The 26,686-nt window shown below is 49.9% G+C and overlaps 1 protein-coding gene across 1 annotated transcript; it reads left to right on the top strand.

The window, feature by feature from the left end:
• Positions 1-6,203: 6,203 nt before the first annotated feature.
• On the top strand, positions 6,204-26,299 carry LOC142312298 (uncharacterized). The gene is made up of 4 exons (XM_075351230.1): positions 6,204-6,455; positions 6,539-6,636; positions 9,127-9,220; positions 24,663-26,299. The coding sequence occupies exons 1-4, from the start codon at positions 6,323-6,325 to the stop codon at positions 25,790-25,792; spliced, it is 1,455 nt and encodes a 484-aa protein (XP_075207345.1). The 5' UTR covers positions 6,204-6,322; the 3' UTR covers positions 25,793-26,299.
• Positions 26,300-26,686: the final 387 nt, after the last annotated feature.

Here is a 26,686-nt window from a genome sequence, read left to right as displayed (position 1 = left end):
GATCTAGACAGTTTATCACTTTGTGTTCAGGAGGCATACATCCACACATGCATTCTCATCTGATTTTTGGAAAGAGTTTGAAGAAAAGCGGGTCCAAGCCTGGACCCACGGCATGTCCCTTCTCACCCCACTGTGTCGGCGGTGCTGTTAAGGTTGATTCCAAGGCTGGAGCCTTACATGCCGTGCTCCTTCACCATCCCTCCTGGGCTCTGGCTTGAAGTGGGAGCCAGCACGGTTCTCCATGCTTGGCAGGAGACCGGTCTCCATCCGCAGCCCTTCAGGATCCTGCTGGACCGGACCACTCATCCCCAGGGACTTGGAACCCTGTGTCTCAGCAAGGTAAGTACCTAAGACGTTTATATATTGGGGGTCCCTGTACTTTATTGTTGTGGGGGAGTGTGTTGAGTGAGTTTTATGACATTTCCGGCGGGTTCTCTGGCTGTCGCCTGAGAACCGCGCCGATGGTGCCTGCGAGCCGGCCGCACCGCTCAAATTTAGGCCCCGGCTTCGCCGGAGGCCTACTTTCAGTTTCACTGCCCTCGCATGTCATTCATGCAGAGGGACAGCGCGGCTCCGCCCAGCGGCCGTTCTGCACAGGGAAGGGACACTCCTCACTGAGTACATGTCTCCTCCCCTGTAAGTCTCTATAGCCCTCCAGATCCCGCTCCCAGAGTAAGTCCCGCCCCCTCTCTTCGCTCCGGCGGCCATTTTCTCAGCGTTTTCCCTGCGATCAGCACTGGTCTGCAGCATCCCTGCTGAGGTGCTTGGGGGTCCGGGCTTCGGGATCTGGAGGGCACACAACACCGCTCCAGCGGTCTGGTAAGCCACAACCTCTGGTTGTGGACCTCTGTATATACTCTCTGGGGGTCATTCTGGCAGAGCCCCCACTCCAGCAGCATGTCTCACACGAGGAGCAAGGCTCCAAAGCTGTATTCAGTATGCACTGCATGTAAGCTCCTACTGCCTGAACCGAGCACCTATCCACATTGTGATGCCTGCTCTAACCTGACGATGCCTCAGCCTGGAATCGCACCCCCAGTGGTCTCTCCGGCTGCTCCGGCTCCTGTGGCTGAACCCCCGGCTTGGGTAGAATCCTTATCTAGGTCTATCTCCCAGTCTTTTGCCGACTCCATGGGACAGCTGTCCAGGACTTTGCTGAACATGCATCAGCCCCCTTCACAGGGTGCCTCTGCTGCTAGGGCTCTCTCAGGACCGGAGCTCACAGAGGATTCATCATCTGGTCCCAGACCCCGTCCTCCTAAGAGGAGACGCAGGGCTCCCTTTCCTTCCTCGTCCCGCGGCTCTGTTTCAGAAGCTGACTCGCAGGACGAGGAGGATGCCTTTACAGGGGGCTCGGAGGCTAACTCCATGTGCCCCATTGATCTGTCCGAAAGTGACTCAGATGTTAGTGATTTGATTGCGTCCATTAATTCTGTACTGGATCTCAATCCGCCAGTATCAGGGGAGCAACCCTCTCTGGCAGAAAAGCACCAGTTTACCTCGCCTAAGAGGACAAAGAGTGTGTTCTTTAACCACTCCAGTTTTCAGGCCGCTGTGACCAAGCCTAGGGCCTGTCCTGACAAACGCTTCCCAAAGCGTGGTTCTGATGACTGTTTTCCCTTTCCACCTGAGGTGGTCAAGGAGTGGGCTCATTCACCAAAGGTAGACCCCCCGGTGTCTAGACTCTCAGCCCGGACCGTTGTATCAGTGGCTGATGGCACCTCTCTTAAGGATTCCACTAACCGCCAGGTTGACCTTCTGGCCAAATCTGTATATGAGGCGGCAGGGGCCTTGTTCTCCCCGACTTTTGCAGCAGTGTGGGCTTTCAAAGCCATCTTTGCTTCTCTAGAGGAGATGCATTCCCTCGCCAGGGAATCTATGCCCGAAATGGTTACATTAACTTCCCAAGCTTCAGCTTTTTTCATCCTATGCCATGTCTGCCATGCTGGAGGCTTCTCACCGCACTGCGGTGGCTTCGGCTAATTCCCTCGCTATCCGCAGGATCTTGTGGCTTTGAGAGTGGAAGGCAGATGCTTCTTCAAAGAAGTACCTTGCTGGACTCCCGTTTGCTGAGTCCAGGCTGTTCGGTGAACAGCTGGATGAAATTATTAAGGAAGCTACTGGCGGGAAGAGTACTTCCATGCCACAAACCAAAACCAGGAAACCTGTCCAGGGTAGGAATCAGTCGAGGTTTCGTTCCTTTCGTTCCTCCAACTGGTCGTCCTCTAAGCCCTCGGCCTCGTCCACTAACTCAGCCAAGGACCAAAAATCCAACTGGCGCACAAAAGCGCGTCCACAGAAGACCGCAGGAGCTGCTGCCACTAAGGCAGCCTCCTCTTGACTATCTGTCCGCGCCAGCAACGTCCTTAGTCGGTGGCAGGCTCTCCCACTTTGGCGACGCGTGGTTTCAACACGTCTCCGATCAGTGGGTGCGAGATATCCTCTCCCACGGCTACAGGATAGAATTCTCTTCCAACCCGCCAGACAGATTTTTTCTGTCAACTCCCCCCTGCTCCAAGGCCGCCGCCTTCTCTCAGGTCGTGGCATCCTTGCAGGCCAATGGAGTAATTGTACCGGTTCCCGTCCGGGAACGGTTCAGAGGTTTCTACTGAAATCTCTTCCTAGTCCCCAAAAAGGACGGTTTCTTCCGGCCCATCCTGGATCTCAAGCTTCTCAACAAGCATGTTCAGGTGCGGCATTTTCGCATGGAGTCTCTGCGGTCAGTCATTGCCTCAATGACCCAAGGGGATTTCCTGGCATCCATCGACATCAGAGATGCCTATCTGCATGTGCCAATTGCAGTTTCACACCAGCGTTGGCTACGTTTTGCAATCGGAGAGGAACATTTCCAATTCGTGGCTCTTCCCTTCGGGTTAGCCACGGCCCCTCGGGTATTCACCAAGGTCATGGCAGCAGTGGTTGCGGTTCTGCACCTCCAGGGATTGGCAGTGATTCCTTACCTGGACGACCTTCTAGTCAAGGCTTCATCCAGCGCAGACTGTCAGCGGAGTGTCTCGCTCACTCTCGCCACTCTAGCCCAATTCGGGTGGCTTGTCAATCTGCTCAAATCCGCTCTGACTCCGACCCAGAGGCTCACGTACCTAGGGATGCAGTTCGAGACTCTGCCGGCACTTGTGAAGTTGCCCTTAATCAAACAGCAGTCCCTCCAACTGGCGGTGCGCTCTCTGCTGAGGCCCCGCCGTTATTCCATCAGGCACCTGATGCAGGTGCTGGGTCAGATGGTGGCGTCAATGGAGGCTGTTCCCTTTGCCCAGTTCCATCTGCGTCCTCTGCAGCTGGACATTCTCCGCTGTTGGGACAAGCGGCCTTCCTCCTTGCACAGGTTAGTGGCTCTGTCGCCAGAGAACAGGAGCTCTCTTCAGTGGTGGCTTCGGCCCCTCTCTCTGTCTCAGGGACGCTCCTTCCTGGCTCCGTCCTGGGTGATCCTCACCACGGATGCCAGTCTATCCGGCTGGGGAGCGGTATGTCTCCACCACCGAGCACAGGGCACTTGGACTCCGTCCGAGTCAGCCCTCTCGATAAATGTGCTGGAAACCAGAGCCGTGCTTCTGGCTCTCCTAGCTTTTCACCACCTATTGGCGGGCAAGCACATCCGAGTCCAGTCAGACAACGCGACAGCGGTTGCCTACATCAATCACCAAGGCGGGACACGCAGCCGCCTGGCAATGTTGGAGGTACAACGCATCCTTCAATGGACGGAGGACTCCAAGTCCACCATATCCGCAGTCCACATCCCAGGCGTGGAAAACTGGGAGGCAGATTATCTCAGCCGTCAAACCGTGGACAGTGGCGAGTGGTCCCTGCATCCGGCAGTGTTTCAGTCAATCTGCCGCAAGTGGGGCACTCCGGACGTGGACCTAATGGCATCCCGTCACAACAACAAGGTTCTGGTTTACGTGGCTCGCTCTCACGATCCTCAGGCATTCGCCGCGGATGCTCTGGTTCAAGACTGGTCCCAGTTTCGTCTGTCCTACGTGTTTTCCCCCTCTAGCTCTCTTGCCCAGAGTTCTGCGCAAGATCAGAATGGAGGGCCGTCGAGTCATCCTCATTGCTCCGGACTGGCCCAGGCGAGCTTGGTACCCAGACCTGCTCCATCTGTCCGTAGAGGTGCCGTGGCATCTTCCGGACCGTCCAGACCTTCTCTCACAAGGTCCGTTTTTCCGCCAGAATTCTGCGGCTCTCAGATTGACGGCGTGGCTCTTGAGTCCTGGATCTTGACGGCTTCTGGTATCCCCCCTGAAGTCATCTCCACTATGACTCGGGCCCGTAAGTCTTCCTCTGCCAAGATCTATCACAGGACTTGGAAAATTTCCTGTCCTGGTGTCGCTCTTCCGGCCATCCTCCTTTGGCCTTTTTCCTTGCCGACCCTTCTGTCCTTTCTACAATCCGGTCTGCAGCTGGGACTGTCCCTCAACTCTCTCAAGGGACAAGTCTCGGCTCTGTCAGTGCTGTTTCAGCGGCGTATCGCCCGGCTGGCTCAGGTCCGCACCTTCTTGCAGGGCGCGTCTCACATCATTCCGCCTTACCGGCGGCCCTGGGACCTCAATTTGGTTCTCACGGTTTTGCAGAAACCCCCCTTTGAGCCTCTTAGGGAGGTTTCTTTGTTTCGTCTTTCACAGAAAGTGGTTTTTCTAGTGGCCATAACTTCCCTCAGGAGAGTCTCCAATTTGGCTGCGCTCTCTTCGGAGTCACCTTTTTTGTTTTTTCATCAAGATAAGGTGGTTCTCCGTCCGACTCCAGACTTTCTTCCTAAGGTGGTCTCTCCTTTCCACCTTAACCAGGACATTACCCTACCTTCCTTTTGTCCGGCTCCTGTTCATCGCTTTGAAAAAGTGTTGCATACTCTGGATCTGGTGCGTGCTCTCCGGATCTATGTGTCTCGCACCGCTGCTCTTAGGCGGTGCATCTCTTTTTGTGCTAACCACAGATCGGCGTAAGGGCCTCTCTGCTTTTAAGCCGCCCTTAGCCCGTTGGATTAGGTCGACCATTTCGGATGCCTACCAGTGTTCTCAGGTGCCTCCCCCGCCGGGGATCAAGGCACACTCGACCAGAGCTGTCGGTGCCTCTTGGGCTTTCAGGCACCAGGCTACGGCTCAGCAAGTCTGTCAGGCTGCCACTTGCACTAGCCTGCATACCTTTTCAAAGCACTACCAAGTGCATGCTCATGCTTCGGCAGATGCGAGCTTGGGCAGACGCATCCTTCAGGCGGCTGTCGCCCATTTGTGAAGTTCGGCTCCGCCTACTTCTTAGTTTTTCTGTTTATTCCCACCCATGGACTGCTTTGAGACGTCCCATTGTCTGGGTCTCCCATAGGAACGATAAAGAAAAAGAGTTTTGTTTACTTACCGTAAATTCTTTTTCTTATAGTTCCGTATTGGGAGACCCAGCACCCTCCCTGTTGCCTGTTGGCAGTTTCTTGTTCCGCGTGTTATCACCGGCTGTTGTCGTGGACAGAGTCTCCGGTTGTTCCGGTTCTTCCTCTGTTTTTACTTGTGGGTGGCTATTCTCCTTCAGCTTTTGGACTAAACTGGCTAGATCTGGTTCTCCAGGGGGTGTATAAGCTCAGAGGGAGGAGCTACACTTTTGAGTGTAGTACTTTGTGTGTCCTCCGGAGGCAGAAGCTATATACCCAATGTCTGGGTCTCCCAATACGGAACTATAAGAAAAAGAATTTACGGTAAGTAAACAAAATTCTCTTTATTATCTCCAGTAATTGTATCATTACAGCGGATTTTTTATGATGTTACATCGTCATCTTCTCTCCATTCAGATTCCTACAATATCGGATCCTCTCAGTGGAGATCTTCTATAGAAGAGAATTCTCCTGATTGCCCCGTGAAGGATGGATATGGACAGGGACAAGATGGCGGAGAGGATATTACACCTCACCCTAGAGATCCTCTTCCGGCTTACTGGAGAGGTGAGAGATTCTGATGACGTAACATTACATCATTCTTATCTATGGGAATAACAGATGGACAGAACTGGAGAGGTGAGGACTCTGGAAATGTGTGGAGTGAGATTTCTTACTGTGTCTCTCCATAACCAGGATTACACAGTAGTGAAGAAGACCTCTAGTGAGCGCTGTCAGGCCCCTGTGTCTGAGGGATGGGGAAGACCCCTGAGCCCAATCACGGGGCCTCCACCTCACCCCCCGATACATGAGGACATCAGTGACCAGAAGATCCTAGAACTCACCTACAAGATGATGGAGCTGCTGACTGGAGAGGTGACACTGCTGGGAATGCTGGGACATTATACAGTAACGCTATGAAGGGATCGGGGGTGACGGTATCATTGTATGTGTCAGGTTCCTATAAGGTGTCAGGACGTCACCGTCTATTTCTCCATGGAGGAGTGGGAGTATTTAGAAGGACACAAAGATCTGTACAAGGACGTCATGATGGAGGTTCCCCAGCCCCTCACATCACCAGGTAATAGACAGGACTAAATACACACGGCCTATAATTATCTGTATGTAAGGAATGAATTCAGTCCCTGTATGTGTCTCCTCCAGTTCTATCCAGTAAGAGGACAACACCAGAGAGATGTCCCCGTCCTCTTCTCCCACAGGACTGTAAACAAGAAGATCCCGATGTTCCTCAGGATCATCAGGTAGATGGAGAGAAGGTGCCATGAAATCTCCCTATGATGTGTAGACGGCTGTGAAGGTCTTGTGCTCAGTCTTGTTATATCCTCCAGTATTATATGTTGTACTAGAAGGTGGCCCGATTCTACGCATCGGGTATTTTAGAATTTACGTATTGTGTAGTTCATGTATGATTTTTGTTATAGATAGATAGATAGATAGAGATATATATATATATATCTCTATCTATCTATCTATATTAGATGTTGTTGTGTGTAGTTACCAAGTGTTTGTGTAGGGCGCTGTACATGTTCTGGGTGTGGCGGGGGGTGAGAGCGGTGTTGTATGTGTGTTGCGTTGTTTGTGGAGCGCAGTGTGTCTGTCGCGTTGTGTGTGTGTGTGTGTGTGTGTGTGTTGCGCGGTTTGTGTGTGTGTGGTGTGTTTTGGGGGGAGGTATGTTTTGTGCAATGTGTGTGTTGTGCGGTATGTGCGTATATGTATGCCGCGGTGTTTGTGTGTTGGGTGTTGTGTGTGTGCAGCGTTGTCTGTGTGTGTGGGTGTGTGTTGGGGGGAGGTGTGCACCTCCCATCGTGCTCCATCCCCTATGCTGCGCACCCCCCATCGTGCTCCATCCCCCATGCTGCGCACCCCCCATCGTGCTCCATCCCCCATGCTGCGCACTCCCCATCGTGCTCCATGCTGCGCACTCCCCATCGTGCTCCACCCTCCATCCTGCGCACTCCCCATCATGCTACATCCCCCATGCTGCGCACCCCCCATCGTGCTACATCCCCCATGCTGCAAACCCCCCATCGTGCTACATCCCCCATCGTGCTACATCCCCCATGCTGCGCACCCCCCATCGTGCTCCATCCCCCATGCTGCGCACCCCCCATCGTGCTCCATCCCCCATGCTGCGCATTCCCCATCGTGCTCCATCCCCTATGCTGCGCACCCCCCATCGTGCTCCATCCCCCATGCTGCGCACCCCCCATCGTGCTCCATCCCCCATGCTGCGCACCCCCCATCGTGCTCCATCCCCCATGCTGCGCACTCCCCATCGTGCTCCATGCTGCGCACTCCCCATCGTGCTCCATCCTCCATGCTGCGCACTCCCCATCGTGCTACATCCCCCATGCTGCGCACCCCCCATCGTGCTCCATCCCCCATGCTGCAAACCCCCCATCGTGCTACATCCCCCATGCTGCAAACCCCCCATCGTGCTACATCCCCCATCGTGCTACATCCCCCATCGTGCTACATCCCCCATGCTGCGCACTCCCCATCGTGCTACATCCCCCCATGCTGCGCACTCCCCATCGTGCTCCATCCGCCATGCTGCGCACTCCCCATCGTGCTCCATCCCCCATGCTGCGCACTCCCCATCGTGCTCCATCCCCCATGCTGCGCACTCCCCATCGTGCTCCATCCCCCATGCTGCGCACTCCCCATCGTGCTACATCCCCCATGCTGCGCACTCCCCATCGTGCTACATCCCCCATGCTGCGCACTCCCCATCGTGCTACATCCCCCATGCTGCGCACTCCCCATCGTGCTACATCCCCCATGCTGCGCACTCCCCATCGTGCTACATCCCCCATGCTGCGCACTCCCCATCGTGCTCCATCCCCCATGCTGCGCACTCCCCATCGTGCTCCATCCCCCATGCTGCGCACTCCCCATCGTGCTCCATCCCCCATGCTGCGCACTCCCCATCGTGCTCCATCCCCCATGCTGCGCACCCCCCATCGTGCTCCATCCCCCATGCTGCGCACTCCCCATCGTGCTACATCCCCCATGCTGCGCACCCCATCGTGCTACATCCCCCATGCTATAATAGTTCTCCTATTATACTCAGAGAGGAGTATAATAGGAGGACTGTAATAGGAGGAGTAGTCCTGGGGGGAGAGGAGTATAATGCCGGCTCCCTGCACATGTGTACCGGGAGCCGGTGTACACTAGTAACTATGATACACATTGGGTAACCAAGGGACCTTAGTTACCCGATGTGTATAATGGTTTCCAGCGTTCACGGGCTCCGTCAAGATCCCAGCATCGCAAGGTTATGTCTGGCACTGCTGGGATCGTGACGGAGCCGGTGTAGAAGCAAGCGATATCCCAGGATGTTGTGAGTGTGTGGATGTGATGTGTGAGGTATGTGTGAGAGTGAGTGTGATCTGATGTATGTGTGTGTACTCACCTGGGAGTCGGAGCTCCGTGTCAGTTGGGCCAGAGCGAGCGTGCATTGCGTGAGGAGGGCGGGGCCTGCAGAGAGCCGGGGCGAGAGGCCAATCCGTGTGGGGGGGGGCGGGGCCATGGCGAGCCCAGCGGCCAATCAGCTTTGTGTCACCGTAAGGACACAATTTTGGAGCATGACAGACAGACAGACAGACAGAATAAGGCAATTATATATATATAGATACTTGTGTAATGAGAGCGGTGGAGATGGCAGGATTAGAGCTGATCATAGATGGGACTTCTCCATCTGTCTGTGACTTTTACAATATTTGTTTCAGGGTGAAGGTCTGCCCATTATTAATACTACAGAGACATATGTGAGGGGTGATGATGAGTGGTTTAAAGTGGAAATTCCTACATATGATTATCCAGGTGAGTAGTGACCACTAAATGCAGAGAAGTCACAGATTCTTCTCAGTCACCGGCTGTTGCTGCTTTATCAGGGTTGTAGTCCGGCCAAAACAAGTGGTCAACGTTCTGCTACCAGACCACAACATGCTCCTCCACCCAAAACTGTACCCATTATTTTGGGCATAGGACACCTTTATGTTGGTCTGATATCTGTTTCTGCTCAGATCTCTCATCTGTAGGGGAAAGATGCTTTAAATACTTAGTGCCTTTAAACTGTAAAAACCGAAAATTCCTTTTACCTTAAAATCACAATATTTATTGGACATATATGCCACAAACAGAGTACATACAAACATTGAATAATAAAATTATATTAAATTATTATTGGAAAGAAAGGCGAGAAGATTTTTCCCTCTTTCACCCTTCCTTACATACGGAGGTCGGCGTTCTAATTAGTCATAACGCCCCCGTTCCTCGTCGACTGATGTCCTATACTTACCCTCCACTCACTCTCAAGAGGACATACCGTATATGCCGGCGTATAAGACGACTGGGCGTATAAGACGACCCCCAACTTCTGCCCTAAAAATATAGAATTTGGGATATACTCACTGTATAAGACTACCCCGCTCCCAAATGAAAAAAAGTCTGCTTTGATTGCAACATGTTAATTTTAATTCCGCGAGAGCCGTACAATATGTTTTTAAAGGGCCATTGACAGATCAATCGCTCCAATGTTCACTTAGTACAGCAAGGAATGCTCCTCCCTGCTGTATAAAGCCACAACTGGACTGAAACAATGGTACTACACTCTGCTACAAACAGACACACACAACTCTGCTACATACAGACAAACACACACAACTCTGCTACAAACAGACAAACACACACAACTCTGCTACATACAGACAAACACACACACACAACTCTGCTACATACAGACAAACACATACAACTCTGCTACATACAGACAAACACATACAACTCTGCTACATACAGACAAACACACACAACTCTGCTACATACAGACAAACACACACAACTCTGCTACATACAAACAAACACATACAACTCTGCTACATACAGACAAATACACACAACTCTGCTGCTCTGTGGGGCCTGCACCCACGGCTCGGCGGGTACAGCACCCGCGGCATCGGCGGGGGGGGGGGGGGGATTGGCAGGGCATACATCTGGGGGGTTAGAAGCAGCTCACCGGGGCCCATAATGGGCACAAGTCCCCCTGTGTTAGATATCTCCCCCATAGTGCTGCCCATGGCCCCTATATAGATCGCACAAGTCCCCCTGTGTCAGATATCGCCCCCATAGTGCTGCCCATGGCCCCTATAGATCGCACAAGTCCCCCTGTGTCAGATATGGCCCCTAGGCTGCTGCCCAAAGTAAAATAAAACCCTCTTTCCGTATCTCCTCCAGCGCTGAGCTCCCTCCTGTCTCCTCCGTGCTTCTGTTCTTCCACTTCCTGGTTCTCAGTGCGGTCATGTGATCGGCACAGCAGCCTGAGATCTCTGCCTGCCTGATCACAGTGGAAGCAGGGACACGGGGAGAAACGCTGCAGGGGTAAGTAAAGCTTTTTTATTTTAGAATGAGCAGCAGCCTGGGGGCCAAATCTAACACAGGGGGGACATGTGCGATCACACTGGGACGCAGGCTCATAGAATATGCACCGCTGCTCCAGCCCCTCACTGCGTGCGATTTCAGCACCATTGGAGATGGACAGCGGCTGTGCATATTATATGAGCGGGTGCAGGAGATCAAAGGCAGCAGCCCGCAGCGTTCCCCTGTGCTCCAGAGCTGCTGCCCCCACCTCCCCTGGACCCTGCAGTGTACATATATATATATATATATATATATATATATATATATATATATATATATATATATATATATATATATATATATATATATATATATATACACCCCCCCCCCCCCACCCCCCCCGTATATCCGGCGTATAAGACGACCCCCCACTGTAGCCATTATTTTAAGGGGGTAAAAAGTCGTCTTATACGCCAGTATATACGGTACAGTGTGTCTAAATAGCAGTGGGTAAGGCGTAACACCAAAGAAAGAGCCCACAAGATTATAAACACACATAAGATGTGTAGAGGAGGAAATTACGTCCGTCACTAATCATCTGTCATAGACTAGTAGGGATGGGCCAAACTATGTCATCAAGTCGACATACAATAAAAATACATTATTGACTTAAGCTGTTTTTTGTCCAGGATTCACCCTACGCGTTTCGCCCCTTAGTTAGCAAATAGGGGCTCATCAGGGGTATAACAGCATGGATCCTTGAAACACACAGCTTCAAACCATTATAAACTCGTACCAGGACCATTAGATAATATGGTACGTCCTCCAAAGAACAGTAATAAATCACCACTTCATGCACCTGGTAAAATCGTTGCTAACCGTAGAGTCTGAATGAGGTTCAGGCTAAATTGCCACTACAGACAATATCCATGCATCCAGAAAATTTTTCAGTCATATGGAGTATGCAACCCAGGTTTTCAAAAAACAATATAAGCAGAGTCCTAAGGCCGGTTTCACACATCCGGCTTTTCGCCGGTTTACCGGATCCGGCGCTCTCCCGTACAGACAATACAGTACAGTGACAGCGCTGTAACTTCCGGGTCACATGCGCCGGTCACATGACAGCATGTGACCGGCGCTTGTTGCGCTGTCACTGTACTGTAGTCACTGTATGGGAGAGCGCCGGATCCGGCAAACCGGCGAAAAGCCGGATGTGTGAAACCGGCCTAAGATAGCGTTCATTCCGAATGAACGCCCAGATGGAGTACATACTCTTACCTGGGGACTGTTTCCTTGATGTGATTCAGAGGGCTTGAACGCTATCTTAGGACTCTGCTTATATTGTTTTTTGAAAACCTGGGTTGCATACTCCATATGACTGAAAAATTTTCGCGTAGGGTGAATCCTGGACAAAAAACAGCTTAAGTCAATAATGTATTTTTATTGTATGTCGACTTGATGACATAGACTAGTAGGGATGGGCCAAACTATGACAGATGATTAGTGACGGACGTAATTTCCTCCTCTACACATCTTATGTGTGTTTATAATCTTGTGGGCTCTTTCTTTGGTGTTACAGTGTGTCTAAATAGCAGTGGGTAAGGTGTATGTCCTCTTGAGAGTGAGTGGAGGGTCAGTATAGGACATCAGTCGACGAGGAACGGGGGCGTTATGACTAATTAGAACGCCGACCTCCGTATGTAAGGAAGGGTGAAAGAGGGAAAAATCTTCTCGCCTTTCTTTCCAATAATAATTTAATATAATTTTATTATTCAATGTTTGTATGTACTCTGTTTGTGGCATATATGTCCAATAAATATTGTGATTTTAAGGTAAAAGGAATTTTCGGTTTTTGATAGTATACTCTACCTTGGTATCTATATTCGGTTTTTTGTTTTGCCTTTAAACTGTAGGCTGGCCCTTTTAAAAAAAACACGTGTTCACGTGCCGTATGTGTGTGCCGCTCCCGTGTCAGCAGCCGGGCTGCTCGGATCCGCGGTGGCTCGAGGGGTCTCCGGACCCGGGGGTGGGGGCCGCGCGGCCACTCGGATAAAAGGGGGAGTATTTACAGTGGATGGGGAGGAAAGTTCGTGACACCACCCGTGGTGGGTGGTAAGGTGGAGTACCACCGCTGCAGTTGGGAGCATCCAGTGGCGATGGTGGGGGCAGCCAGGTGTTTAACCCCTCCACGGGTAGGGGAGAATGCCCCGGGGACTCTGTGGTAAACTAAAGTTCTGAACACCGCTGCCGCTGAGAGAGAGAGCACGCCTGAATCCCGTACCCGTTGGTGTTGCCTTTTAGTCTGTGACCTTTGCCTTGGCAGCTAGTTTTCTGGTTGGTCCTTTAAGTATAAAATTGATCGGGTCCCGCTCACCAGTATGGCTAACTGGGTAAGCTTGCTCTCAGGGTTCACGCTTGTGATTTTCTGGACCGTGTAGTGGTAAAGTCCTATCCCCCTCGTTGCGCTAGTACCCCGATTTTTGGAGCGGGTGGAGAACGGATCCTGAAGGTTCCGTCCTCGTCGGGTAAATTGTCAGGACGCCTGAAGCTTCTTCCTGACCTAGGGTCCACGTACTCCGTCGTGCCCTAGCCCCTGCCCGGTGATGGCACAAGGCCGCCGTCTGTCTTCCTTGATAGTTCATGCCCCTTGTCACGATCCTCTGTGACCGGGGTCCAGCTCCTACCAGGTCCAGACCAACGTCAGCCACCTAGTAGTCTCAAGGAGCCCAGCTCGTGACTTCTCCTCTCGAGAGTCACCACTCAACTGACTGTCTGTCTCCTGACCTCCCCTTCACCAACCCCCCCCCAAGTGGGCGACCCTATTCCACTCAGGTCGGCCACTGGTGTGTCTGGTGGGTGTGGTGCAGAGTGTTCTTAGGATTTTGATTAGCTTGTTCTTGGCAACACCAAAGGTCAGGGACCCATAACCAAGGAGGAGGTGGATATTGTACAGAAGGGCAGATTGCACAATACCCTGTGATGACCTGATAGGCCAGGGCGTCACATGTGTGCTCCCAGGAGACGTGTGGTATGTGCATGCGTTGGGAGATGGGGGCACGGACAATGAAGCCACCGCTAGACAACCGAGAGCGTAAGTGTGCAATCGTCCCTGCCGGGGAAAGGGTTCAGTACAGAGATACAGTGCTGCCCCTTTTCCAGGCCTGAAAGGAATCTCTTCAGGAGAAGAGGGTGTGAGGCAAATCCTGGGATATGAAGAGGAATTATGATTGCCAGTCATAATCGCTCTCATCACTCCCTGGCAGTGCCCCCTCCCTTCTTGTTCTCAATGTCCACCATCTGGGAAGGTGTCACATCCTAGCAACACATCCCATGGCCATCTCCTGTGATATGGAGATTAGATGATGTGGGAACAATGGACACAGGATGACTCCCTGCCGTGACCCTGTGGTAGGGGCTGCTATCTAATTAGCAAGGCTATGGAAGTATCCAGACAGAACGACTCCAGTAAAAAATTGTTCATATCTCGCAAGCCATATTTCCGATAAATATGGCAACCATAAAAATGGTGTCTCCGCATGCGGACGATGCTGGCACACCCTTTTTATGGGAGCAGGACCTGGGGAAATACCCCAGGCGTGATATCAGCCAATGGGGAACTAGTAGACAAGTCATGAGTCCTCTCGTTCTGTAGCTAAATTCATAACTGTCACAATGAGAGCGTTGGCGTCTGCCTACGACGCTCCCAGGCCAAGTTATGGCCATATCCCCTGTTGTGGATATTGTCCATAACTCCAGCCAGGGGTGGAGCAGTGCTCCCTGTGAGGTCACTAAGGTAGGAGGGGACCTGGATTTGCCCAGGTTGATAACCCTACTTCGGCCATTTTCCAGTGTTCTTTCGCCGGGGGTCACGTGTAGGAAACATCTGTGGGAAGGATCCTAGAAACCTGGTCTACAGCGCCCCCCTGTGGCCAGACGCACAAGGTAACTGCTGGAACTGTGTATGCCTGTTTGTAAACCATGCTTTATCTGTAACTGTACTCTGACATATGTATATTCTGTAGATTCCCTATTGTATATATTGTAGTTTCTAGTGTGCTTTAGGCTGATTAAATTATATAATTAATCTTGGGCTGTTCTGTTATCTCGATCTTGAATCCCACGTCTGTGTGCTCGGCTAATAGTTACCGTGAAGCGGTTGGTGGCAGCGAGTTGTGCCAAGGATTATTGTGGGGAGGCCAGTGAGATTCGGGGAGGTTTTATATATTCCGCCCGCGGAGGTCGGGGGAATATATACCCTACTCTCACCGGGGACCCTTCAATAATCGGCATAAGTAGTATAGCGGCCTCCTTGCTTATTGTCGGGCAATTCCATAATTGGCCTGACTATAAGAGGGGCGCTAGAGAGCGCGTCACGTGCTCTGCCTGTCGGTCGGGAGGTATAAAGGAGGGTTGACTCCTGCTTGTTACCCCCCCGATCGTGACGTACTGGTAGCCAGCGCGGGGGATTTCTGAGTGACCCCCCCGGTGGTTCGTGACAGAGGGGCAATAATATTATCCTTAAGCTCCCATGAACTCTCCTCAGGACCAAGCCTCTTATCAACCAAAAAGAGGGTTTAACCTTTCACTCTTTTCATGGCAAGGATGCTTTTTGCCTCAAAGATGTGTTCTGTACTGATTGGTGAAGGAAAGATACCAGGATTTCTGAAGTAGCGGCTCAGGACAACAGGCTTGGGGAGAGACACATGGAAGGAGTTAGGGATCTGCAAACAGACTGGAAGATTCAGCTTATAAGACATGGCGTTGATCTTTTGAAGCACCTCAAAGGGACCAATAAAGTGCGAATTCAACTTGTAGGAAGGCATCTTGAAGTGGACATATCTAGAAGAGAGCCAAACCTTGTCTCTGGAATGGAATGAAGGAAGATCTAGGTGTCTTATCTGCACGCCTTTTCACCCTGATGGAAGACTGCTCCAGGAAGGCCTTGGTTTGCGCCCAGAATTCAGAGGACTCCTTGATAAGAACATCTACCAGAGGTGATAGCCACAGGGATTTTGGGCTGCTGTCCATATAATATGAAGAATGGAGAATGATTGGAGGACTCGCTAACATGATTATTAAAGGGAAACTCTGCCCATGGTAGAAGTGTCACCTAATCGCTGTGGTGTCCGTTGACAATGTGCCACCAGAATTTTGTCAGGATCTATTTAACCACTTGGCTGTTAGGGGTCCTTTGCACACTATGACATCGCAGGTGCGATGTCGGTGGGGTCAAATCGAAAGTGACGCACTTCCGGCGTTGCTCTCGGCATCGTAGTGTGTAAATCGTTTTAACTACGATTACCGAGAGCAAAAGCGTCGGTATCGTATGATCGGTGTAGTGTCGGTCATTTTCATTATTTTGGCTGCAGCGACGGTACGATGTTGTTCCTCGTTCCTGCGGCAGCACACATCGCTGTGTATGAAGTCGCAGGAGCGAGGAACATCTCCTACCTGCGTCCCGCGGCTGACGCCGGCTATGCGGAAGGTCGGAGGTGGGCGGGATGTTTACGTCCCGCTCATCTCCACCCCTCTGCTTCTATTGGCCGCCTGCCGTGTGACGTCGCTGTGACGCCACACGACCCGCTCCCTTAGGAAGGAGGCGTGTCGCCGGCCAGAGCGACGTCGCAGGGCAGGTAAGTGCATGTGAAGCTGCAGTAGCAATAATATTCGCTACGGCTGCTATCACAAGATATCGCAGCTGCGACGGGGGCGGGGACTATTGTGCTCGGCATCGCAGCATCGGCTTGTGATGTCGTAGTGTACAAAGGGCCCCTTAGATTGTGGATTTTAGGCCAATGAGAAGTCCAAGGTGACATCCATATGAAAGATTCCCCTTACAGAAATTCCACAAAGGTGTGCAACTCCAAATTGAATAGCAGTAATTAGGGAAGGGAGTAGAAGGGATTAGGTGTGTGGATAAAATGTAACTTTTATTTAGTTAAATTTTAAAATAAAATGTTTATTTATAAAATAGTCCCTATGTTTGTATCCCAATAGATTGCAGAGGACCTATACCCTATTTTTATGTCCTTGTTTGATTGTGGTGCTATATGTTGAATGGGGGATGTGTTTAATGACGGGAGGGGGTGAGGAAAGGCCAGAGGAGTTGCTCACTTTTTTTTTTTCTTAACTTTATTTGTGGATGATCCTGCAGCCAATAATGGTGCAGAAAACATCCACGAGGTTCAGACACAAGGGCTTGTGGCATCTGCCTAAAGCCTGCTTTACACCTTACGATATCGCATGCGATCGTACCCGCCCCCATCGTATGTGCGGCACGTTCAATTTGTTGACTGTGTCGCACAAACTATTATTTGCCGTCACACGTACTTACCCTTCCATACGACCTCGATGTGGGCGGCGAACATCCACTTCCTGGAGTTGGAGGGACGTTCGGCATCACAGCAACGTCACGCGGCAGCCGGCCAATAGAAGCGGAGGGGCGGAGATGAGCGGGATGTAAACATCCCGCCCACCTCCTTCCTTCTGCATTGTGGGCCGGGAGCCGCGGGACACAGGTAAGATCTGTTCATCGTCCCCAGGGTGTCACACACTGCGATGTGTGGTACCTCGGGAACATTGAACAACCGACGTGCAATTCTAGAGAAAGGTACGATGTGTATGCGATGAACGTTTTAACGTTCAATCGCACGTACCTGTCACGCACTGCATTGTAGTTTGCAATGCCGACTGTGCGTCACTTACGACGTGACCCTGCCGACACATCGTAAGATACATTGCAGCGTGTAAAGCGGGCTTAACAAACACACATTGTATGGATAACTCTTCTCGCATAAAATCAAGGCAGCGTCCAGTGCCCTTCCAATCAAGCCATAAAGGGGATACCGTCACTGACATCAGTGGTAGGTATAGTTGGTATGGCCTTTATGGTAAGGGGAAGCTCCTGAAACTTGAACTATCATTTAGTACATAAAAATACTCAGGAGGGGAGGGAAAAAAAAAAAGACTCCCTCCACCACATAAATCTTCCGTCTCACCATCCTGACGCACAGCATAATCGATCCAGGTGGCTATGGCAATGAAAGTATTGCACTCACTTCCCCTTGTTTCCTCGGTGCAGTTGGAGCCATTCGGAAGCCTCCTCAGGCGTATAAAAGAAAAGCGTTTTGCCTTCATTGATAATCCGGAGGCGAGCTGGGTAAATCATTGAGTATAGGATGTTACGTTCTCTGAGCAGTCTCTTGACTTCCATAAACTGGGCCCTCTGCTTCTGGAGGTCGACCGAAAAATCCGGAAAAATGGAAATTGTGGCATTGTCCAGCTTCAGTAGACTCTTTTGTCTGCTGAGACGCAATGCTGTATTTCTGTCTCTGCAGTTAAGAAGTCTTGCCAGGAAGGGTCTAGGGGGGGGGCTCCCGGAGGGGAGGTTCGAGTGGGAACTCTGTGAGCCCTCTCCACTGTGAACGTTGAGAAGGTATCGCCCAGGGTGGTTTTGAGCCAATTTTCCAAAAAGCGTTCTGGCTGCAGTCCCTCTGAGCGCTCTGAAAGGCCGATAATGCGTATGTCGTTACGCCGCATTCTGTTCTCTAGATCATCTGCTTTTTGCCTCCAGGCGTTCATTGAGCCAGCAACTTCGGTGAGTTTCGACGTCATAAGGGTGACAGTGTCCTCCAGATGAGACACTCTATTTTCAACGTCCACAATTCGCCCCCTCAAAGCCTGCAGATCTTGCCAAAGAAGCCCGACCTCCGAGTGCACCTCGTCTATTTCCCCTGACAGGGAGGATTTGCATGGAGATATAGCGTGAAGTAGTCGTTCAGACACCTGTTGGAGAGTCAGATCTTCACCCCCCTGTTCTTCATCAGTCGAGGGGTTTCCTTTACTCTTAGTGGGGGTACCTCCCCTCAGGGTCCGGGATGACTCCGAGGGGTCCCCCATGGCGTACTCCTTTAGCTTGTCCACCGCAGAGGGATTTTTAGCTGGACACATATTGTATATGAGCAGGAGATCCAAAGGAGGAGTAAACGATAGGAGATGTATGTTTTTCAGCGGCCACAGCACAACAATTAATATAGGCAGGTATATCTCGCGGCGCTGTGCAGTGTACCAAGAGAGTGTATGTCTGCCGCTTCTTCCCAGATCAGCAGGGAGAACAGGTTTGCACGTTTTCCAACGCTCCCAAAGGGTTAATGCAGCCACCAGATCACTATCTCTCAACTATATGTCACAGTCCACAGGCCAGGGAACTCTATCCACAGTATGAAGGGTTAAAGATTTGTGCAGGAGAGAGATCTCTATCTCTTCAGTGAGTTATGAGGCCGGGCTCTCCGCTGTAAGACTCTCACCATTTAACCTGACATCCGGGCGTCCCATCCCACAACACATGGGCCGAGGAGCATGGAGGGAGAGGGGAAGTGCTGCAAGCAAGATTGATCAGATAGCCGGCGGGGCTGTCTCTGCAAGTGTGAGGGGAAAGTGCGGGACCCGTTTTTCAGGGCAGACACCGCCTTACCCCGATTGCTGCTGATGTTCGTCTGTCCCCCGACTCCCCCAGACGACTTCTCAGGTACAGGAAGGGAGGAAAAGCCGGTCGCACAGGCTACGGCGTCTCTGCAGCGTGCAGGAAAATGACCGCCGTCTTCTGATTGCCTTTACACCGCCGCGCTGTCTGCGGATCTCGACGGGTCAGATCCTGTAAAGCAGCTCCCTGGAAGCCTGAGGGTGTCACCGCACACCGGGGGATGGTGCCCAGGAACAGGTGAGACGCTAAGCTGTCAGTACTTAGCAGGATGGTAACAGGATGGCAGGAGCTCCCTCACCATGCGACCGTTCTCCACGCTACATCGCCCCACCCCCTCTTTGACATAATTGGTAGAGTAAAGGCCCTGTCACACACAGAGATAAATCTGCGGCAGATCTGTGGTTGCAGTGAAATTGTGGACAATCAGTGCCAGGTTTGTGGCTGTGTACAAATGGAACAATATGTACATGATTTCACTGCAACCACAGATCTGCCAAAGATTTATCTCTGTGTGTGACAGGGCCTTAAGGCCGTGTAGGTGGAAGATGTGCTGGATGAAGTACTCAGCAAGCACAGGAGTTCAGAAGGAAGACTGGATAACGGAGTGAAGTGGGCTATTTTATGGAACCGGTCTACTACTACCCAGATGACTGAGCAACCAGAGGATACCGTTATGTCGGTGATGTAGTCCATTGATGTGTTGCTATGAGAGGACAGCACAGGTAGTAGTTACCCACCCATTCGGAAGCTTTTTAGGGGTCTTAATGCAGGCGCACAAAGGATAGGCTGAGACAAATGCCATGATGTCTTTACTTAGCGTTGGCCACCAGTAGTGCTGCAAGATGAGCAGATTTGTATTTTGCTCACCAGCCAGTTTACAGAAGAGACCCCACTGCAACACACGCTTCCTGTCTACCTCTGCCACAATTTCTTTTCCAGATAGTATCTGAGACACGCTTACTGGAGTTACTGTGATAATTTTGGAGCGCTCAATAATGTGTTGAGGCTCTTCCTCCTGATTGGCTTATAGAAAGGACCTGGAGAGTGCATCCACCTTGATGTTCTTTTTGGCCAGCTGGAAACGTAAAACAAAGTCAAAGCGGACGAAGAACAGCAACCATCGGGCTTGGTGCAGATGCAGCCTCTCAGTCAACTGTATGTAGGCCAAAGTTTTGTGGTCGGTGTAGATGACAACAGGATACATGCTTTTGCCAGTACGTATCGCCACGCCTCCAGAGCCATCTTAATCGTCAACAATTCTCGGTTGCTAATAGAGTAGTTGCGCTCAGCCGATAATAAGGCCTGCTTGACGGTGATAAATGCTATTAGCTTCTTGAGATTTGCCTCCTTGCGAGTCAAGGCCATGATGAGGAGAATCTGGGAAGAGAATTGCGGAATGAATTGGCGGTAGTAATTGGCAAAAAACAGGAACTGCTGAATTGACTGCACTCTGTCAGGACAAAGCGACTTGAAAAAAGGCCACACCTTCTCCTGATGCATCTTCAAATCAGTGTCAGAGATTATGTAGCTCAGGAAACTAAGGAAAGTCCATTCAAAAAGGCACTTCTCGAATTTGGCGAATAAACGATTCTCCCTAGAGCCTCTGTACAACCTGATGAATATTTCTCCTGTGCATTGGTAGATCCGGAGAAAATACAAGAATGTCATCCAGATACATCACTACACATGAGTAGAGCAGATCTCGGAAGACCTTGTTCACAAATTCGTGGGAAACCGCCAGAACATTGCTGAGCCCGAATGGCATTACCTGATACTCGTAGTGACCGTCACGGGTATTAAAGGCAGTCTTAGGCTATGTGCGCACGTGTGCATAATTCATGCAGTTACGCTGCGCTTTGTAGCGCAGCGTAACTGTATGTGTCCTGCGTCCCCTGCACAATCTATGGTGATTGTGCAGGGGCCGTGCGCACGTGGCATATTAGAACGCAGCGCTTCGGCTGCTGCCCGAATCGCTGCGTTCTAAGAAGTGACATGTCACTTCTTCCGTGCGCTTTGCCGGCAGCCCCTGCTCTGTCTATGGCAGGAGCTGCAGGCAGAGCGCACGTTCTCGCCGGCACCATGCGCTTCAGAACGCAGCTTTTCAGCTGCGCTCTGAAGCGCACCTTTTCGGTGCGGTGCAGAGCGCACACATGCGCACATAGCCTTACATTTGCTATTTCCTGTTTTCCCTAGAGTTCCTACATGTGTTTTTTTTTTTTCACCCCGTCACCGAGCAGCATACCTAATCCCTGACTAGCCATGCATTTGCCCTCACTAGTGAGATGGTTGGAGAGAGACACTAGTACTAGCTCTGCACTAAAACAACACCAGGAAAGATCAACAAACAGGGGAAGACACAAAAGAATAGACACCAACTTCTAGGCTGCAGACAGGCACCAGGACTGCATCATATAACACTTGCACCAGCAGCAGGGATTCACCAACACAAGGGGCTCCACAAGCAGAAGCAGCAAAGGTCCAGTGGCTATAAGAGCAATCTTCCTCAGTGGTAAGTATACAAGTATGGATTCTCTATAACCAGCGGTTCTGTATAACTGTTGGTTCATGTGACTAAGGCCTCTTTCACACGTCAGTGATTCTGGGACGTTTGTGCTTATTTTTTAAACGTACCAGAATCACTGACATACGCAGACCCATTATAATGAATGGGTCTGCTCACACATCAGTGATTTTTCACTGCACGTGTCTCCGTGCAGCGTACCCGCGTGTGCGTGATTGCCGCACAGAGACATGTCCATTTTTTTCTGGCATCACTGATGTCCCACGGACCACGCAGTGGTGTGGTCCGTGAAACACGTGCCAGAAAAAAACGTGCTTTTAAAATAAAAAACATTTTAACTCACCCGGCGTCCAGCGATGTCCTCTGCAGCCCGTGCAGCCTGCTGCTTCTGAGCCGGCTCATTATTGTCGCGCATATTTATGATGCGCGACACAGCCGACCCGGAAGCAGCTGCTGCGGGGGTCAGCGCCGGCCGGATGCTGCACCGCGGGAGCGATCAGCACCATAGAGAGCGGGAGCGGGCGCAGGTGAGTTGATTACTAAGTGCAATCACGGGCCACGGAGAACGGAGCCCGGATTGCACTTAGACAACCCACATGTGCCGTGATTCATGGCACACGCAGGGACATGTGCGTGTTTTACACGCCAGTGAAAAACGTCAGTGTTTTTCACTGACGTGTGAAACGGGCCTAAAGGTGATTGGAATGGTCAAAAACCAGATGCACATAATAAGAATCTTTTATATAGCGCCAACATTATCCGCAGCACTTTACATGTATCAGCAGCACTGTCCCCAGTGGGGCTCACAATCGAAATTCCCTGTCTTTATGTCTTTGAAGCGTGGGAGGAAACCCACACAAAAACAGGGAGAACATACAAACGTCTTGCACACGTTATCATTGGTGGAATTTGAACCCAAGACCCCAGCACTGCAAGACTTCAGTGCTAACCACTGAGCTACCATGCCGCCCTGCACATGAGGAGAGGTAATCAGAAGCTACTAGCAACGAAAACTGATATTAACCCTTTTTGCACCAAAAGAAAGAAAAACAAAGTTAATATCTCATGTCTCACATGGCTAAGTGAAACTCCTTTACCCAAACCTGTCACTAGTCTCCTAATCATGGGAGACATTCATTACAACAATATGCGGAAACAGATGGCATAGTGACCTATGGTGAGAATTCCCTGGCAAAGTCTATGGAGTAAAGATGCTGCAGAGGAAACTCGACCCCGGATCATTAAATACCTTGTGGAACGCCCCCCCCCGGAAGGTTTGCAGGTTCAAGACAACAGGATCACTTTTCTCCCATTATGAATTGGTTCAAGGAACGGCCTCACTGGTCAAGTGTGACATCATAAAGGCCGCTTTGCCATGCTCCAAAACAAACTGGTATACAAAAGTTTAAAGTCCAAGGTGCACTGATTTATGAATCCCCTGCATTGCTTGTGGTTGCTGTCAAACCGCAGAGAAGCAAACATGCAAAGACCGAAGCTCGGAGTGGGATATGCTGCCAGGGTGGTGACTACAGCCTGAACAGGATCAGATGGAGACATTGGTGTTAAGACTGACAAGCAGGTGTCCACTGACTGCAAGTAGTTCAGGATCCGGTCTTGTTCATGTTGACGGACCATCTCTTGATGCATACCTCTGAACTAAGGAGGATTGGCGTCAGAGGGATCCATGGTCAGGGTAAATTATTATGCTTGTGGGCACAAATGGGAGTGGACGCACTAGGCCGCAGCATCGACTCAACCAGGAGGGGTATAACTAAGTGACAACCTGGACTTCACTAGAGCCTCTGATGGTGAGGATAGGCTTGTGCCTGGAATTTAGCCGCCAGGTGCTACAAAGAGTCCTGGTACTGCGACAGCTGGTCCCAGGGGTCGGGCATTGTATAGTGACAGTCACTGATAGTGTAGGTGGGTGCTGCAGATGCGGCTGATACAACAGGTGCCGCAGATACGGCAGGCACAGCTGGTATAGATTGATGCAACAGGTACGGTAGTCACAGCTGGTAAATATAGATGCAGCAGGTACAGTGGACACAGCGGATAATAGGATACAGACACGTGTTATCACGCACAGCATACGGCTTCCTTCACATATCCATGCAAAATGCTGCCATGCATTGATCCATGTCATCCATGATCCATGTGCATTGATTTTGGCACGCGTGTGTTCTCAGTGTGCTATCTTTGATAGCACACAGAGAGCAGCAACGTTTTACTCCCCTGTCCCCGGAGTAGCTGTCCCTGGTGCAATGAATATGCATGAACGGAAATGAACAGGCCTGGAAGCAAGCGCCAGCAGCACCGAAGACAGCAGCGGTTGAGACAGATGAGTATAAAATAATCATTGTATTTCAAAGACGTGTGCGGTCCATGTAACATCAGTGCTACCGGAAGAAAAATGGACATGTCGCTGTATGGAGCACACGTACACGCATGAGCTCCACACAGACACACTTCCGTGTGAACGCACAGAGGTATGTGCAGGCCGATTGATTTTAATGGGTCTACGTGATCACTGTCAGCGCATCTCTAAGGATAGTCCACGCTGCCTAGGCACCTCCCGTAGCGGAAGATGGCCTAAATACCTAGTGCCTCTCAACCATGGGCTGAGAAGCACTTCTGGGTTAGGGCATGCTGGCCCTTTTAAGAGTAGGTGCCTGCGTGTGCCCTAAGCGCACGCCTAGGAGTCCTACGTGGCATGTGCAGGAAAAGGCAGCAGAACACGGAAGCCACTGTTGAGCGATCGGGATGGTAAGTGTTCCGGGGTGTCCTCCGGGAAAAGGGAGCATGACAGTATGGGGAAGCCGGTAACAACATTACAAGCTATTTTATGATTTATATATCCTTAAATTTGATATATTATTAAAAATGCTCTTTATTCTTGGCAGATGACAGTATTAGAAGATTAGAGGCACAGCTGACAACTTCAATGTTTAAATCAGATGACCTTGATATCACACCGGATATAACTGAAGTGAATGCCACTATTCCAGATATATCATCCCTTCACAACAAAGATTTAACATCTGATTGTATTAAACAAGACCTACCTTCTGATACTTCACAGACTATTAAGAAAAATAAATGTCACAAAAGAGGCATTAAAAATCAAAGTGCTCTTACAGTAAAGAAGACATATTCAACGTCAGAATTTGGAAAAATCAATCAAAAAATTCACACGGGGGAGAAAAGATTTTCTTCAGACTCTGTTAGTTGCCAGAAAAGTCACACAGGGGAGAAGCCATTTTCATGTTCAGAATGTGGGAAATGTTTTAAGAAAAAATCACATTTTGTTAGACATCAGAGAATTCACACAGGGGAAAAGTCTTTTTCATGTTCAGAATGTGGGAAATGTTTTGCACATAAATCATGTCTTGTTTTACATCTGAGAACTCACACGGGTGAGAAGCCTTTTTCATGTTCAGAATGTGGGAAATGTTTTGCAGCTGACTCAAGTCGTGTTAGACACCAAAGAATTCACACAGGAGAGAAGCTTTTTTTATGTTTAGAATGTGGGAAAGGTTTTGCACGTAAATCACAGTTTGCTGCACACCAGACAGCTCACACAGGGATGAAGCCATATTCATGTTCAGAATGTGGGAAATGTTTTGCATGTAAATCACAGTTTGTTGCACACCAGAGAGCTCACACAGGGAAGAAGCCATATTCATGTTCAGAATGTGGGAAATATTTTACACAAAAATCAAGTGTTGATAAACACAAAAGAATTCACACAGGGGAGAAGCCTTTTTCATGTTCAGAATGCGAGAAATGTTTTGCAGCTAAATCAACTCTTGTTATACATCAGAGAATTCACACAGGGGAGAAGCCATATTTATGTTCAGAATGTGGGAAATGTTTTGCAGATGACTCAACTCGTGTTAGACACCTAAGAAGTCACACAGGAGAGAAGCCTTTTTTATGTTCAGAATGTGGGAAATATTTTGCAGATCATGCAAGTCTTGGTAAACACAAAAGAATTCACACAAGGGAGAAACCCTTGCCATATTCAGAATGAGGGAAATATTTTACACACAAACGGTATCTTAAAATATCACAAAACTCACAAGGGTAGAAGCCATTATGGTACGCCGAAGGTGACAAATGTTGATTTACTTGAAAATTATAATTTGTTGACCACTAAGAAAAATTTGCATGGGAGGAAACCATATATTTGAGAAACTTAACAAGAAAACACAAAACTGACAGTAAAAGTAAAGGCAAGTAAGTAAACAAGAAAGGGAAAGCATGTTAGAAGTTACATTAGAATTATAATATGTACAGTTACTAATAGACGTCTGTTTTCTAAAAAAAAATAAGCAATATTCAATGTGCATCGAACATTTCACATTGTTATATATTCACTATATGAACAAGAGTATTGCAACCCTCCTGCCAAAAATACTCTACATTCCTCCTCCCTCTTCTTCCTAACTCCCAATCTCAGCGATCTGCCATTCATTACAGTTGCTTTCAGCGCACAGTCTCCATGTCTGAACAATGTATGTAACTTCTCTATACTACAATAATAAACATGTTCATATTACAAATTACAATTGCCATCTATGATCCATTCCTTCTTTGTGGGAACATCTGATGTGATCGAGTTTTTATAATAATAATAATAATAATAATAATAATGTTTATTTATATAGCGCCAACATATTCCGCAGCACTTTACAATCAGGTGGGGGGGTTGTATAGACAAAACAAAATAGTACAAAATTCAACAGCTACGGTAGGAATGAGAGCCCTGCTCGAAAGCTTACAATCTATGGGGAAAAAAGGGGGACACAAAAGGTGAAGCACACTTGTAGATCTGGCCTGCCATCGTTATGCTAGTTTATTGGTTACATATAAAGATGAATGATCTGGTCTTTAGACAGTAACCTTTTGAGTGCCCTTACGTGCA

Source organism: Anomaloglossus baeobatrachus, chromosome 5 (genome assembly GCF_048569485.1).
Source record: "Anomaloglossus baeobatrachus isolate aAnoBae1 chromosome 5, aAnoBae1.hap1, whole genome shotgun sequence".
Classification (NCBI taxonomy): Eukaryota; Metazoa; Chordata; class Amphibia; order Anura; family Aromobatidae; genus Anomaloglossus; species Anomaloglossus baeobatrachus.
This window is presented reverse-complemented; position numbering and strand designations above follow the sequence as displayed.

Bases quoted from the DNA above. Each gene is read 5' to 3' on its own strand.
- LOC142312298 (XM_075351230.1), top strand. From the start codon at position 6,323: ATGTGTCAGGTTCCTATAAGGTGTCAGGACGTCACCGTCTATTTCTCC. The intron at 6,456-6,538 runs GTAATAGACAGG...TGTCTCCTCCAG, and splicing joins CCAGCCCCTCACATCACCAG to TTCTATCCAGTAAGAGGACA. The intron at 9,221-24,662 runs GTGAGTAGTGAC...TATTCTTGGCAG, and splicing joins TCCTACATATGATTATCCAG to ATGACAGTATTAGAAGATTA.